Source organism: Trichoplusia ni, chromosome 7, assembly GCF_003590095.1.
Source record: "Trichoplusia ni isolate ovarian cell line Hi5 chromosome 7, tn1, whole genome shotgun sequence".
Classification (NCBI taxonomy): domain Eukaryota; kingdom Metazoa; phylum Arthropoda; class Insecta; order Lepidoptera; family Noctuidae; genus Trichoplusia; species Trichoplusia ni.
In genome coordinates, this window is record NC_039484.1 from 16093122 (window position 1) to 16107548 (window position 14427).

Sequence of the window (14427 nt, forward strand, 5' to 3'; positions counted from 1 at the left end):
GCGTCTGCTCATGATTAAGGCCTCCGTTTGGGTTCGAAACTAGTCGGGCTGCCCGATAAATACGCGTGAGTAAACCGTTACATTATTTAATAATGAATCAGTCTCACGATAGTTATTATAAAATATGTACTGTACCGGTACGATTATGAAAGTTCCGGTTTAACAAAATAAACTCTAACTATTCATTATTAAAAGATGGATGGCAAATATGGCAATAACACGAATTGAAAATAAGAAGACTGAAAAAAACTGTTTTAATAAATCGGGAGACTTTGGGTAGTTCTACTCTAGTATTATTGTAGGTAAAGCAGTAGAAATAGCAATCGAACAAAATAGTATTAAGGTAACTAAAAAAACTCTTTGGTCAGTGTCGAATAAGTTTGTGCATTTCTGTATGTCTAGATCTTAGCATCCTCAATACCTAAAGCTAGTTTCATCTCCAAGGAGTAATTCTCATCAACTCTGTTAAAAGCCGTATTATTGTTATCATTTTCTTCAGTAGATGGCTCTTCCACGCAATCTTCGAACAAATCTTCAGTAGATACATCATTGTCACCTAAAACTGACTCAAAAACTTTCGAATCGTCCAATTCTCCTTCGTTTTCATTCGAGTCTATTTCTTGACTACTCTTAGAATAAGAAGCGTCTCCAGACCCGCAGCCAGCATTACGCAGAGTTGTATTTCCAGAAACTATTTTAACGTCTTTAACATCTTTGGAAGAGCCAGGAGTGTCATCATCAAATTTATCATTGGCTTCGGCTGAGTCATTGAACGCTACATCATTTCCGATCCCTGAATCATCTTCGACGATGGAAGCAAATTTGTTTGCATTTTCCTCGGTCAGAGTATCTTCTAAGGACACAGATGTGTCGTGGCTTGGTATTAGTGTAGTTTCAGGATCTTCGCTGGTAGCCTCAGGAGGGTTGGCGTCAGGGTTTGCTTCAACGTCTCCTCTTCCTCCATCCTCTCTAGGCCTATACCGCTGCTCTGCTAGCAGGAAAATGGTACCTTGGATAATACCGGATACTATGGGAAGCTGAAAGCAAAGTCTTCTATGTTATTTTTGTTGCGGTAAAATTAAATCAGTTATTTTACTGGAAAAAAATGGGATTTATGATATTCAACAACTATCATCATCCAACATCTGCTAAACCAATTACTAACATAATCTTTGTTCCCCAAGCCATCGCTGATCTGCTCGATCATGTCGTTGGTGCTGTTCTCTATGTCCCCCACATGGTTGGTGAGCACGTCGTACTGGCGGTACAGCTCCCGCTCCTCGTACTGCAGCGTGCGATCCAGGATCTCTGACGCTACATTCTCTTCGATGCGAGCGTTCTCCGCCATGTTCGAACTCACACCTATAATAGAGTATTTTAATGTTTTTTTTAATATTCTTGATATAAAAAACAATAAATACTCGTCAATTAAAAAAGTAAGTACTTAATATAAAAAAAGTAAATTCATATTTTCTCTCGCCTTTGAAAGGACGGAACTACGAACTACTACTAACAATAATTTTGAAACCTTACCTTGCGAAGGGTATCTGTTATCTTCATAAGAGTTTATAGTACTTATGATAGACTTTTTGGCTTCATCTCGATCGTTATTCAACATCGCATCGTTAGAGAACGGTAATGTATTATCCTCATTGGAACTCTGCGGTTGTGGACCTACGAACATATTTAAACATTAAAATAAATCTCGTTGAACAGAGTTTATTTTGTTTCAGAATCGAGTGTGCTAGTTAAGACTAAAAATCAAAAAGTATTATTTTGCATGTAATCCCTATGAAAGGAGTTCTTATCTTCTTGACGATCTCTTTGCTAGCAAAGGTAGCAACTTTGCTCATGGTCCATTACAGACCCATGTACTAACATGCAGCTTTGTTTTAAACGACTGCTTCCAAAAAGTATTTACCCTTTGCCTTACCCATATCTCCAGCTTCAACTGGAACCTCCCGACCGCTATCATCTTGAACTTGACCTTCACCATTAGTATGACACCGGCCGGAAGTTTTCCCTTTTCTGTTGTCGTCTCCATCATCACCCTTCTCCCCTCTCGGCTTTCTGTCAGCTTCCGACCTACTGTCTTTTGAACCACCTCCATTTTTATCTTCAGAAGTGCTCGTTTTATTTTCCGTTGGTTTAAGATTCGAAGCAGTAGATGGTCTCTTGGAAAGCTTTTCGAATTGATTTTCTAACTCTTTTATAGTGTCTTCTCCACTTGAATTTTCATCTGATGATATATTAATGGAATCTGTTTCTCCTGATGACGCTGCGATCGAAAAGAAAATTTGAATCAAATCATGAATACTTGTAAAATTTGATAATAATATAAGTACTGTTATTACGTGCAGAATCCACTTCCTCCTCTCCGATTTCGACTTGAGTAGTCGGTACCTGGTTATGAACGTATGAAAACAAAACGGCGCCCAGTACATGACTCAACTTTATCTTGGTCTCGTCTTGTGTCGAACAGGATAACAAAAAAAAAATTTTAATCATCTTAATTAAGCAGAAGACAATACAAGGTACCACTACCTGTTGAAGGGAGACGCTTGCAGTTGTAGAAGCGAGAAACGGCCACACAAAGTATAGAATGCCATCTCGCTTCCACACTAGCAACAGAGCTACCCAACAAGCTCATAGAGTACATACTGATCACAAAATATTTGACGTCAGTTAAAATCCATACTTCCATCCTAATTAAATGATGTAACGGTTTATTCACCCGTATTTATCGGGGTAGCCCGACTAGTTTCGGACCCAACCAGAGTCCTTAATCATGAGCATTCGCGACGGGATATTAATAACCGCGTTCCTGTTGGGTCCGAAACTAGTCGGGCTACCCCGATAAATACGGGTGAATAAACCGTTACGTCATTAAATAATGAATCAGTCTTCCATCCTAACGTTATAATTTATGCGAAAGTATCTCTGTATGGCTGTCTGTCTCGCTTTCACGCCAAAACTACTCAACCGATTATAATGAAACTGGGACACAGATTGTCTAGAGCCTGAGGAAGGACATAGGTTAATTTTTAACTGAAAAAAAGGTCGGCAAGGGCGGGGAATGGGGGTCAGTTTTTAAGAAAACTATTTTCTGGAATGGACCACTGCTTTGAAATTTGTCTTAAATATTTCTTATTTAAATCAATGAAGAAGTAACTATTTGTCCGTCTATCTGTCTCTTTATTTAAAGTTCACCAAGATGGAGTCGCGGGCAACAGCTAGTAGTTACAATAATTGCATTTATCATACTGACAACTATTCTCATAATTATGATGATGAATTCGAAGAGTCTATCAGTTTAGTAGCTCTAAGACCTCATCTTTAATTACCAGGTTTATCTCCCGCAGTGAGTTGACTCAGTGCCACTCTGTCAAAGGCGTTGTCGTTTCGATAAGTCGTGTACATAGCCTTTTCCTTTACTAAATGCGCTGGTGTGGTCTCCATCTCCTTATAGTAAGCTTCCATCTTTTCCTTATCATACAGTTTCTGAAAAAAATGTGTGCTTTGCATTAATTGAGAGTGGCAACTATCTCTAAAACAATTTTTTGTTCTTTTTGGTCTTGTAGTTTGGGTATAAAGAGGTAACAAACATACACACTAATATTAAGTGATCTAACTTATTGTAAGTTCTTTATATCTTTGTTTAAGATGATGTGTTATTAAATTAGTAAATTTTATAAATATCTTATACTTTATCCTCACCATTGGGTCAACCGCAGGTTCGCCTCTATCGATCCTGGCCTGTCGTTCAATTTGCTCCTGTTCTAGCTCAGCAAATATCTCTAAGTCCTCAGCACTGGGTTCCAGGTCCAGTACCTCATCATCAAACTCTTCATTGTTCATTTTGTGCATGTAATTCACAAGAGCCATACCAGCCCCTTCTGTTTGATCTAAAGATGACAACAAATCGGAAAGTAAGTATAAGTTATATGAAAATAATGACAAGTTTATATACAGATATGTGGATTCAAAAGCAAAAGTCATTCATTCAAATTAGGCATTGCATTAGACATTGGCACCAACTTTCGCCCACTCTTTACCGCTTCCTAAAATTGATGGTTCCTTTCGAAAAACGAAAGAAACAAAAACAGCAGCACGCTATCTTTCCGTTTACAATATTATTATAAAAAATATAACAAAATAAGGGGTGCCGTGCAAAGCAAACAAATATTTCAGTTAGCTGTACCTAAGCCACTATGAACTTAAATTGTCGACAGCTAAACGGCCAAAGCCAGCAGACCGACCAGCCACCGCAAGCAGCACCCGATTTAGTTAGACAGTACAATCATTGGCCTAGCCTTTTCCCAACTATGTTGGGGTCGGCTACCAGTCCAACCGGTTTCAGCTAAGTACCAGTGTTTTACAAGGAGCGACTGCCTATCTGACCTCCTTAACCCAGTTACCTGGGCAACACGATACCCCTTGGTTAGACTGGCTGTCAGACTTTTTCAAGCTTCTGACTACCTGTAACGACTGTCAAAGATGTAAGAAAAACAGCCGGGACCCACAATTTAACGTGCCTTCCGAAACACGGAGGAACTCGTTATGACAAAGATGGTCACCCATCTACAGACCAACCGCGTCAAGCATAGCTTAACCTGTGATCGTATCACTTATGCGGTTATAACTTAGTCCCGAGTCCACGAGTTAGACAGTACAATATGCAGGTTTAACTAAACATTGTTTAGGAACTTCTAGCTTCTTTATACTACGCCAGTACACAGAGCAGTGTTTTACTCTTTGAGTTATAACAAAGCGCTAGACTAACCATTGGAATATACTCCTTCACTACCGTGGCTGGTAGATGCTGTACCATCTTCTTGATTGCCACTCTTGTGTTGTCCCTCTACCTCTCCATCTGTTTGCATCTCTTTTCCTTCTTCAACCTCGGCTGGCGTAGTTTTAGGTGCTTTCTGTGTCTCTAATGGGATCTCTCTTATAGGAATCTTCTTCATTTTCTTTTTACACTGGCTAACTTGCTTTTCAGTAATAGTATTTTTGTCTAAGTCTATAATTTTGGTGCCTTCCATGATAATGTATGTATTGTAGGTTTCTTCTATTACTTGAGTTTCTTCATTATCCTCTTTTACTCTCTCTGGGTTTTCAGGAGGTTTCGTTTTCTCGATAATTTCGGATTTGGTTTTAGTGACATCTTCAATGAAACCTTTTATCTCATCCGAATCATTATTTTCTTCAGTTTCGCTGACGTGTGAGTCCATTATTTCAACTAATGACTTCTTTTCTGCCACGATCATCGGTTTGTCTTCATCTGGATTAATTTCAGTTATTTTCGATTTTCGATTACGATTCCTGGAATCTAAATCAGAATTATTATTACTTCTATATTTTTAAAATCTTGTACAAGTATCTCATCTTTGTAGCTAAAATATCGAGTGTGTCGCGTAAGGAACATCACTACATATTATAAAACAGAACCGCTTTTTCTGTCCCTATTTTCCCTTGACCACATAAATCTTTGAAACTAGTCGACGGATTTTGATGCGGTTTTTGTCAACTGATAAAGACAAGTGATTCATGAAGAAGGTTTTTAAGTTTACCTCCTTAGTGGAGGAACTGACAAAGTAGACTAGGTATTTATTTACCACAGTTATTACGCCTTATGTAAGGCATTTCCCAACAACACTTTCACCGGTATAGCGATAGCGTTTGAGAGAAGAAAAGGTACAAAACTCAAACACCAGTAATATAATAAAGGTATAAAGACACAATCACAGCATTCACCAGCAATTAAGAAAGCCTAATAATGCCAAAAGTGCAAACAACTTATCATCATAATCACTATTGTCATCAACAGCCAGTGTCAGTTCTCTGCTGGACTCTTATAAACCGTTTCATTTTGTGAATACGAACCAAGTATATTGTAGCACAATTTATTTGTATCCAATCCTGCATATAATGTTGTGTACAATAAAGAATATTCTATCTATCTATTTAAGTCTCTAACCGTTTTAACCAACACAAACTTTTCAATGATCACGCTATATTACTATTTTCAGAACTTTTACTTAGATACTTTCTTTAGCGTCTTTATTATCAACAGGTTTTCAATAAAAAATATTGTTTCTACCACGATTTTATCTTTTACAATAAATGCCTACATAAAGTTAAACACTGCGATCGGGTAAAATTATATTAGTTACGTTGAAACCAACCTTCTAAAATTTTTGTCACTCCCCTTCGTTCGACATGTGGTGTTTGATTAAAGAGTAAATTGTTAATAGCTTCACATTCTGAAGTGTTATCTCTGGGAAAAAGACCGATTAGTAAAATATTAACATAGAGTATTATAAACGTTTTCATGATTCGTAGATTATACAAAAACCAACCTTATTTGATTTTTGGGCTTGATGTTTCCATACCCATACCAGTAGTCTTCAGGAGGTGGCGGTGGAGGTTCATCCGTAATCTCTTGTATCAAATGTCTACCAACGTCCAGCTTTGACCACTCAATCTTATTGGTTTCCGGACCTACAAAATAAAACTTATTTAAAATTATAATATTTTACAATCACATGTTAGTATCGGTCTTAAAACTGTATTTAATACTAAAAATACTTTTTTATTTTTTTTATAATTCGTCATTATGAATGGTAGTTTGGCAATTAGATTCAAACGGCCAGACATTGGCAACAGATTGGAACATCTTGTCGGACCATCAGATTTCTCACTATATTACGCTACAATACCGCAAATCCTATGCCAAAGTAATTCCCACCGTCTGCGTAATTAACGTACCGTCATCCTTATCACTATCGTCACCACTGTCATCACTGGTAGAGTCTTCTTCTTCAGATCCTGTCAGCATGTCCACAGCCACTCCCTCCTTGACCTTGACTTCTACAGGACCGAACTTCTCCTCTAAAGCTGACGGACCTTCTACTTCTTCCGTTGGCATTGCAGCAACTTTTTTCTGTTCAGTCCCTCGTTTTTCTTCCGGTTTTTCGTCATCCTACATGTTAAAACCTTTTCTTAAAATAGTATTATATTTTATTAGAAATCAAAGAGTATATTTAATGACTGCGGGTTATACACTTTGCAATTATCTTATTGCAGGTGTACGCAGCCAGCTTCCTACCTTTGGTGGCAAGCCATTCTTCTCTCGTTCCTCTTTCTCCTTGGCATCTCTTATGGCTCTCTTCTCATCTCGCATCTTTATCAAGTACCGGACACTCTGCATTACCTTCTCTTGGTCTTTAGTAATCCAACTGCATCAAAGCATAACTAATTATTATCATCCCATGTTCATTGATGCTACAGGAATAAATCACCGCGACACCCCTATGGGATACTTCCAGGGGTGCCCTAGGTCCAGAATGGTAACAATGAATCTGGCACAGGATTATACTGAATGACAATTACAAGACATGCCTAGCAGTGGGTTATGGCCGTTAATAATGAATATATAAGTCTATATGTTTACACAATACAGGTAAATATTATGAATTGAAGTGAAAGATTCAATTAACAGACGAATACCGCTTCCTCTCAGCGATCTCCTCTTGCACACCACCCCGCTGCCAGGCCTCTGCGCATGCGCGGTCCCTCGGAAATACCGGTCTGTTGTCCAGGTTCAATAGCTCTTTCAATCGCAGCGTCAGCGTCTTCCGATACGCTGGTATGTTGCGCACCACTGGGTTGCCGGTCAAAACAAGCACTAGGAAAATTTTTAATTTAATACCGTTTTCAGAAAAATGTTCTTAATCAAGGCTATCAAACCGCAAGTCCGCGAGCCTGAATGCGGCTTACGAGGACTGCGTTTGAATTTGTTAGCTTAGTATATCATATATGTATTATTTCGCTCTTTTGATAAAACAAATCTACAATCATGTCAAAAAATAGTAATGCGTAGCCAGTAGGCAATCTCGGGCACCTACTAAAATATGTGACTACTTCCACGGTTGGATAACTTTGTTTTAAATTAAAGCCAAGCCATATTAGCAATTAAAGGCTGAACTAAGCTCAAAAATGTGTCAACTCTATAGTGTGACTGTATAAAAATATATAAACCTTTTAGTAACATCATATCGGCAAGAACGTCTACGATTAGTGGATCCTCGAGGCGATTGTACGAAAGATCCAAAACTGACAAATTGTTACAGTACTTCAGCTGTGCAAGGTCATCTGAAATGCGTACATTATAATTTTAAGGTTCATACATAGGGTGGGTGATATTTCATAATCCATACCAGCAATAGTTGAAGGGAATAATGGACTAAGAGGAAGTAAGAGAAACGTTAATCTAAACAAGTTTGACAAAGTACATCAATCAGTTTGAATGTTTACTTACCGACAGAACTTAGCATGTTATGAGCAATGCTTAACGTATGCAAATCCGGTACAACTTCCAAGTTTTCAATTCTTGATACAAAGTTATGGTCTAAATTCAAAGTGTCTAGTTTGGGACACCCTCCGAGATTCTCAATTTTTCTGACAACATTATAATGTAGATAAAGGCATTTAAGTTCGGCTAAAGTATCGAGCCCTTCAATCCTTTGGATGCCGTTATTTTCCAAGAATATGCACTTGAGCCCAACGTATTCATCCAAATTCTCAATTTTGGAAAAGCCCTGTTGGTAAAATCACATACATAGATATCGTAATGAAAAAGTATAAAAAAAACAGCCATGTGTTTGTTGTTAAACGGGCTTTAGATCTGTACCTTCCTAAATGTTAAGCAATATTTGTCACGAATTACAAGCAAACTTTAATAAAAAGCGAAGGTTTCTGAAAGGATTCTCAAGAAGTACCTACTGTATTTTTGTTTGAATTTAAAACGAAAATGAATATCAAAACTGTCAATGAGGTGAATGAAAATCTACCTTAAAATGTAAATACAAGATGTCATTCAGGTACGGCGTGCAGTACAGCTTGTTCTGTCGGCAATGGTTTCTGATAAACTCTTTCGTCATTCGTGGCGCTTTATTCATATCCTCCAGCTCTCTCTCGACTCTTCTTTGGAACTCCCTCTGCCGAAGCCTTTCTTTTTCAGCCTCCTCTTGCTTCTTCTTTGCTTCAGCTTTCACGTTCTTGGCTTTATCTGTTTCGATTTCTGAGAACAAAGAAAAAACTTTAACGGTATTCCCTATAACTACTGTTGTTAAAAGTTCAACAACAATATTTCTTTAGAGTTTACCTGATCCATCTGTTAGCTCCGGCAATCTTTTTTCATTCTTCGACTGTGCTTCCTCAGTCCCAGCGAAATCACCTTGTGCTTTTACATCAACCTCTTCAGTCGTAGCCAATTCTCGAATTTTAGGGTTTTCAAGTAGACTCTTTTTCCTACTTTCCTCTCTTCTTAGAAGATTGTTCGCTAACCTCAAAACTTCCTTATTATCCTCATTTTGTCTTTAATATCGTACAGAAGGTTGTCAATCCTTTTATTTCTTTCAACTTCTCGTTTCTGCGTTTCGGTCATGCTATCGCAATGCTCACTAGGTTGTGAAATGTCTACATCCCACAGTTCCTGCCTTGCCTTTTCTCCTTGATCATTAACAATTTTATTTTCTGTAATGCACACGTTTGTTACAATGTTCTGAGCTTTATTAGACTCATTTTCGTTTTTTTGCTGCATTGGATGCAAGATGTCATGAGATTTTAATAATATCTCGTCAACTTCTTTAATAAATGTTTTACATTCAGCATTTCTCTGTTGGTATCGAGCTTTGCTTTGATTAATTCTTTCTTCATGGCCTTTTAACTCAATGTTAAGCTTACTAATGGCATCATGAATGCTGTCAAGCTGTGGGTCGGATTCTGGAGCTTCATCCGTTAGTGAATTACTTTCTTCTTCTTGTACTATTTCATTTTTACTTTTTATATCACGCCTTAACAAATCTCCTTCCTCTTGCATCTTTTGGTACGCTATGTTTGATTTCTTTGGAATTTTCCAAAGCTTCATTAACGTCATTTAATAACTCATTCATACTATTTAGTTTATTAGTTATATCTTCGCGTATCAAAGTACTAAGATTTTCAGCACCTTCGACGATGTTACGCGCTAAATTTTTCATCTCTTTAAATTCCATTTCATTATTTTCTTCATTCTCGTTACTTGTAGCATCGAATATGCTTTCCAAGGCATTGTGCAGCGTTCGTTCCATCTTTTCGTCGAACTTTTGAGCATTCGTGATTTGTTCGGGCTCATTCTGGGTAATGGTGTATTCCGATTCGATTTGGCTACTTGTGCCTGATTCATTCTGATGAATGACTGTTTGTTCTTTACATGTACAAAGTTCTTTGATCTGCAAGTTATTTTTATTTGCGGCGGCATTGTCTTCTGCAGCATTATGTCCATCTGAAGCAGTCGTTAAGGTCGGTGAGATCGATTCGGCATTGTCTAGAACTGAATTAATTTCACGTAAGGCTCTTTCCGTATCCTTCAGTTTGGCTTGAAACTTTTTGGGAATACTTCATCTACGTTAATGACTTCCTCTTTCTGTACCTTGGTTTCTTCCGTTTTCTTTTTATTTATACCGCTTAGATCAGGTGTGACCGGATTATCTTTTAACGGTATATTCATAGATTCATTTATGGCATACTTTTCTTTTACTTCGTCGAATACTGATCGCCTTCTATCTCCTTTTATTAACTGCACAGATGAATCTTTTAATACTGGGTTTTTATTTATTTCCACTGTGTCTTGGCACGTCTGTAGTTCATCGTAATTGTCGGCCATTTTCAGCAACATATCTTTAGTTTCTTGGTATCGCGTCTCATAAGATTTAGTGGTATACTGACTTACAACTTTTTCTATGGCTTCAAATTCTTTTTCGTCGCTATCTGAGTCACGTTCAACTTTTTGCACTGCTGGTGGTGCTTTGCTTTGGCTGGCACATTTTTGCCTTGTAATCGGCTACGGAAGTCATTAATGCAAGCATATTTTTGTAGTTAAGCTTATTGATTTTCTCTTTGTCTCCTGCAACTGCATCGATTTCCTTTCTCATGTCGCTGTACTCTGTAAGGTTTATTTCGTCGAGAGGCATGGCCACTTGTTTGTTAAAACTCTCGTTTTTGCCCATTATCTGTATTTGACGCGCTTTCTCGACAATTATAGGGTTATCTTTTAACATTTCCTTTATTTCTTCCAAAGTGAGTGGTTTGCTATTATCTTCTATTGTTGTAAATGGCTGTCCAGACATAACTTCGGCCTCGGTTTTAATTTCTCCAGTAGTAGAGCAGCAATGTAAGGCCTATTCAAGCCGTCAGTTAAAGGTTTTAGTTCATTTTCAATAGCTTTGTCGATAACATCTTTAGGTAGTTTAGCGTCTTGGAAAATATTCTCAATTCTTCTCTTTTTTCTTGATGTATTTCGGATCATTTAATCCATCAGGCACTTCCATCTCGTTGTTATTTTTATAGTTCAAACTCAAGGATCTGTATTTTGTACGAATTTACAACAGTTATTCTTGCTTGATTTGACACGAACCAAACAAAATTGGCGTATTTTAGTATACCATGGTAACAAAACAATTTTGTTTCATCAATTCAAATGAAGAATCATAAAAATCCTTATTACCTCTGTCTTTAGTTACTTGCACAAACTAGGTATATGAAGAAGAATAAGTATGTATGTAAGAATGAGGTAAAGAATTTTTAGGTTTGTGCGTATCTGTATCTGTGGACCTGTGTAGATGTAGGATAGATATTAACAAAATACTACTATCCGCATCTGTAAATATAAATTTATAAACATAAGTAGGTCGCATTCCCACAGACAAACCTTTTAAACGGTTTGTGGGGGCATTTAATGTCCTATTTTATATATATGTGAATAATAGAGACTTGATTCGATATTACATAGTAGCTGCGATGAAACGAAACTTCAAATACCACTGAGAGAAATTTGACAGGATAGCTGACAGATGTCAAAATCGTTTTCAAAATAAATATCCATGATTTTTTCCATTGTTGATTATTTCTTGACTTATTACGTACTATATTTATGTAGTTTAAGCACATACAGTACCTAATGTAACAAATTATTTACTACATAACTATATTTAATAGTACCTAATTCCTTTTAGCTATGTTAGCCATGGCTGGAGACGAAAGAAATTTTCGTTCGTCATATTATGAAAAGTGGGATGCCCGCGGGTGTTGAAGAAAAGAAGTCGCTTGAAATACTCATGAAGGAAAAGCCGTGGGACAAAGTAAAGCTGAAACAGTTCTGTTTGAGGTTCACAGTGCCAGCCGCTTACAGAAACTTGGTGTGGAAAGTGTTACTTGGTAAGCAATTTGGACCGCTTTCTGCAAAAATGATCCAACCCACAAACTCGATATTTCGATATTTTGTGACATATGGACTCCCAAATAAGGTATATTTTCACATATCAAAGACTCAGAATTCTACGTATATATTGACGAAAATCCCGTATGATCCAACCCACTGCTGTTATGGCAAACACTCTTTATATGCATGAGTGTTTCAAGCTGTCAGAAACATTTTTGCATTTTCTTTGACTGTCCTGATATGTGTTATTTTTTTTTTGCATATAATGATTCAAAATACCGGGAAAACGTATGCTTTTTGTACAGTATAAGGAATATTAATAATTGAATCTTTTTAACTCTATTATTAATAACATCCAACTTTAATAATGAATCAGATCACATGAATATCAACATAAATATAGAAAAACAAAAAAAAATAATTCTTAGAAAATGATTCACGGTGAAATCTAAAATTATCATTAATTATTGCAATAATTTGTATCTTTAATACAATTTTATGTTTTTTATGAAATTTATTCTATTATTATAAGATAATAGCTGACAGACTGGCTGGACAGTCGGGAAACTAGAATCTAAAATTAAACCGTGATAAATCCATAAAACTGGTTTCATTTCAATGTCTAACATTTGCGTAAACCTAAGAAATCTCTTGTTTTTGTCATACTTTGGAACATTTTTGCAGTTTTAATTCTGCTCCATATTATTATTAAGCTAATTTCATATAAAATTTAATTATTCATAATGATTCACGCACATGCTATCTTGAATACCTATAAAACTATAAAACATTGTTTACTAAATACATGCATGTAAATTACTTTAGTACACCTAGAATATCATAAATTAAAAATACAGCATAAATGCTGCATTACAAAACCAGAGAAATACTGAAAAGAACTTTAAACTCAATTAACTCGAAACAAGCTTTTTGTGGGCTGGATCATATTTGCAGAAAGAGTTTCATTTAATATCACATAATTTTTCTGATAGCCTTAGCAAATTTCGTTGCGTATTGTGGCAATAAGTTGGCTCCTATTCTTTCAGATATTCTGCCAGTATACCCTGACTCTCACCAGTATGTGTGGGAGCAACGCACAGAGCAATATCAGGACCTGCTGTATGCAGTGCAGATGCTAGAGCTCATAGACATAGACGCTCCGCGGTGTCAGGTGCTGTTGGAGATGTGGCTCCTGGGAAAATGAAGAGAGGACACCACCTCTGTTTCCAGAAACTAACTTTTCAGTAAGTAAATCTACTTTCTTTCTTAAAGTACTAACATTTATTTTAAGTGGAACACAAAGAAACAACAGTCTAATACAACATAAGAATTAGAATTAATTATAATTATTTACTTTAGATTAGATTAGATTAGAATACTCTTTTATTGTACACCATGGAATTACAGCAGTGATTCTTAATACATACAATGTTAGGGTACAATGTTACTTTATTATATATTAGAACTCTTAATCTGAGGATGTTGAGGCTAACAAGTCTAACTTGACCTGCGATTGAGTAACTTGTGCATTGCTTAATCACAGGTTGTGAAGGCTTGGTTAAATTGTGGGTCCTGGCTGTTAATTCCATATTTTTGAGAGTTGTTAGGGGTAGCAGTCAGAAGCTAGAAAGCCTACCTACCAGTTTGACTAAAGGCTATTGTATTGCCCATGTACTTGTGATGGAGTGTGTGTGTGTTTGAAGTGTTTTTTTTTATGGCAATCTGCTAATTGTTTATTAATTTCTGCCTGTGACGTGTAATGACCGCACATGGGCACTGTGAGATCTGACTGGAATACTAGTGTCTTTTCGGCAGAATTCCGGTATCTAAAACAACACAAATAGGTGTTAGTATTGAAGTGGGCTGTCGCGGACTTTAATTTTGTGTAGGAAAACCGGAGTGCAGCAATGACCAATACGATTACGACATATTAATGACGTAACCGTCTTTGAACCTTTTTGAATTTATAAAACCACGGTTTAGATGTAATAGTAGGCTGGATTGCTGCATATGCTCCGCCTTTGGCCTTACTGGTCTTAGACCAATAAGACTGCCAGGCCTCGAAGAGATCAGGTTTTGCGCTATGGATTAAGTCATAAGCTTCCATTGAAAAAGATTTTGCATCTGAAGATTTGTACGTGAGGTTAACATAGTTTATAAGT

General features: G+C 36.9%; 2 protein-coding genes and 1 pseudogene across 2 annotated transcripts in view; 2 read left to right on the top strand and 1 right to left on the bottom strand.

Moving 5' to 3' along the window:
- LOC113496024 (complexin) overlaps positions 1 to 14427 on the top strand; it is a gene marked incomplete in the record, with an annotated part of 329152 nt that overhangs the window by 259271 nt on the left and 55454 nt on the right.
- LOC113495928 lies at positions 78 to 11353 on the bottom strand (annotated as a pseudogene).
- LOC113496023 (TBC1 domain family member 7-like) lies at positions 11861 to 13618 on the top strand. Its single transcript, XM_026875077.1, is given in 3 exon segments — positions 11861 to 12127; positions 12129 to 12261; positions 13312 to 13618. Coding segments are annotated over 3 exon segments (390 nt in total). The 5' UTR covers positions 11861 to 12061; the 3' UTR covers positions 13503 to 13618.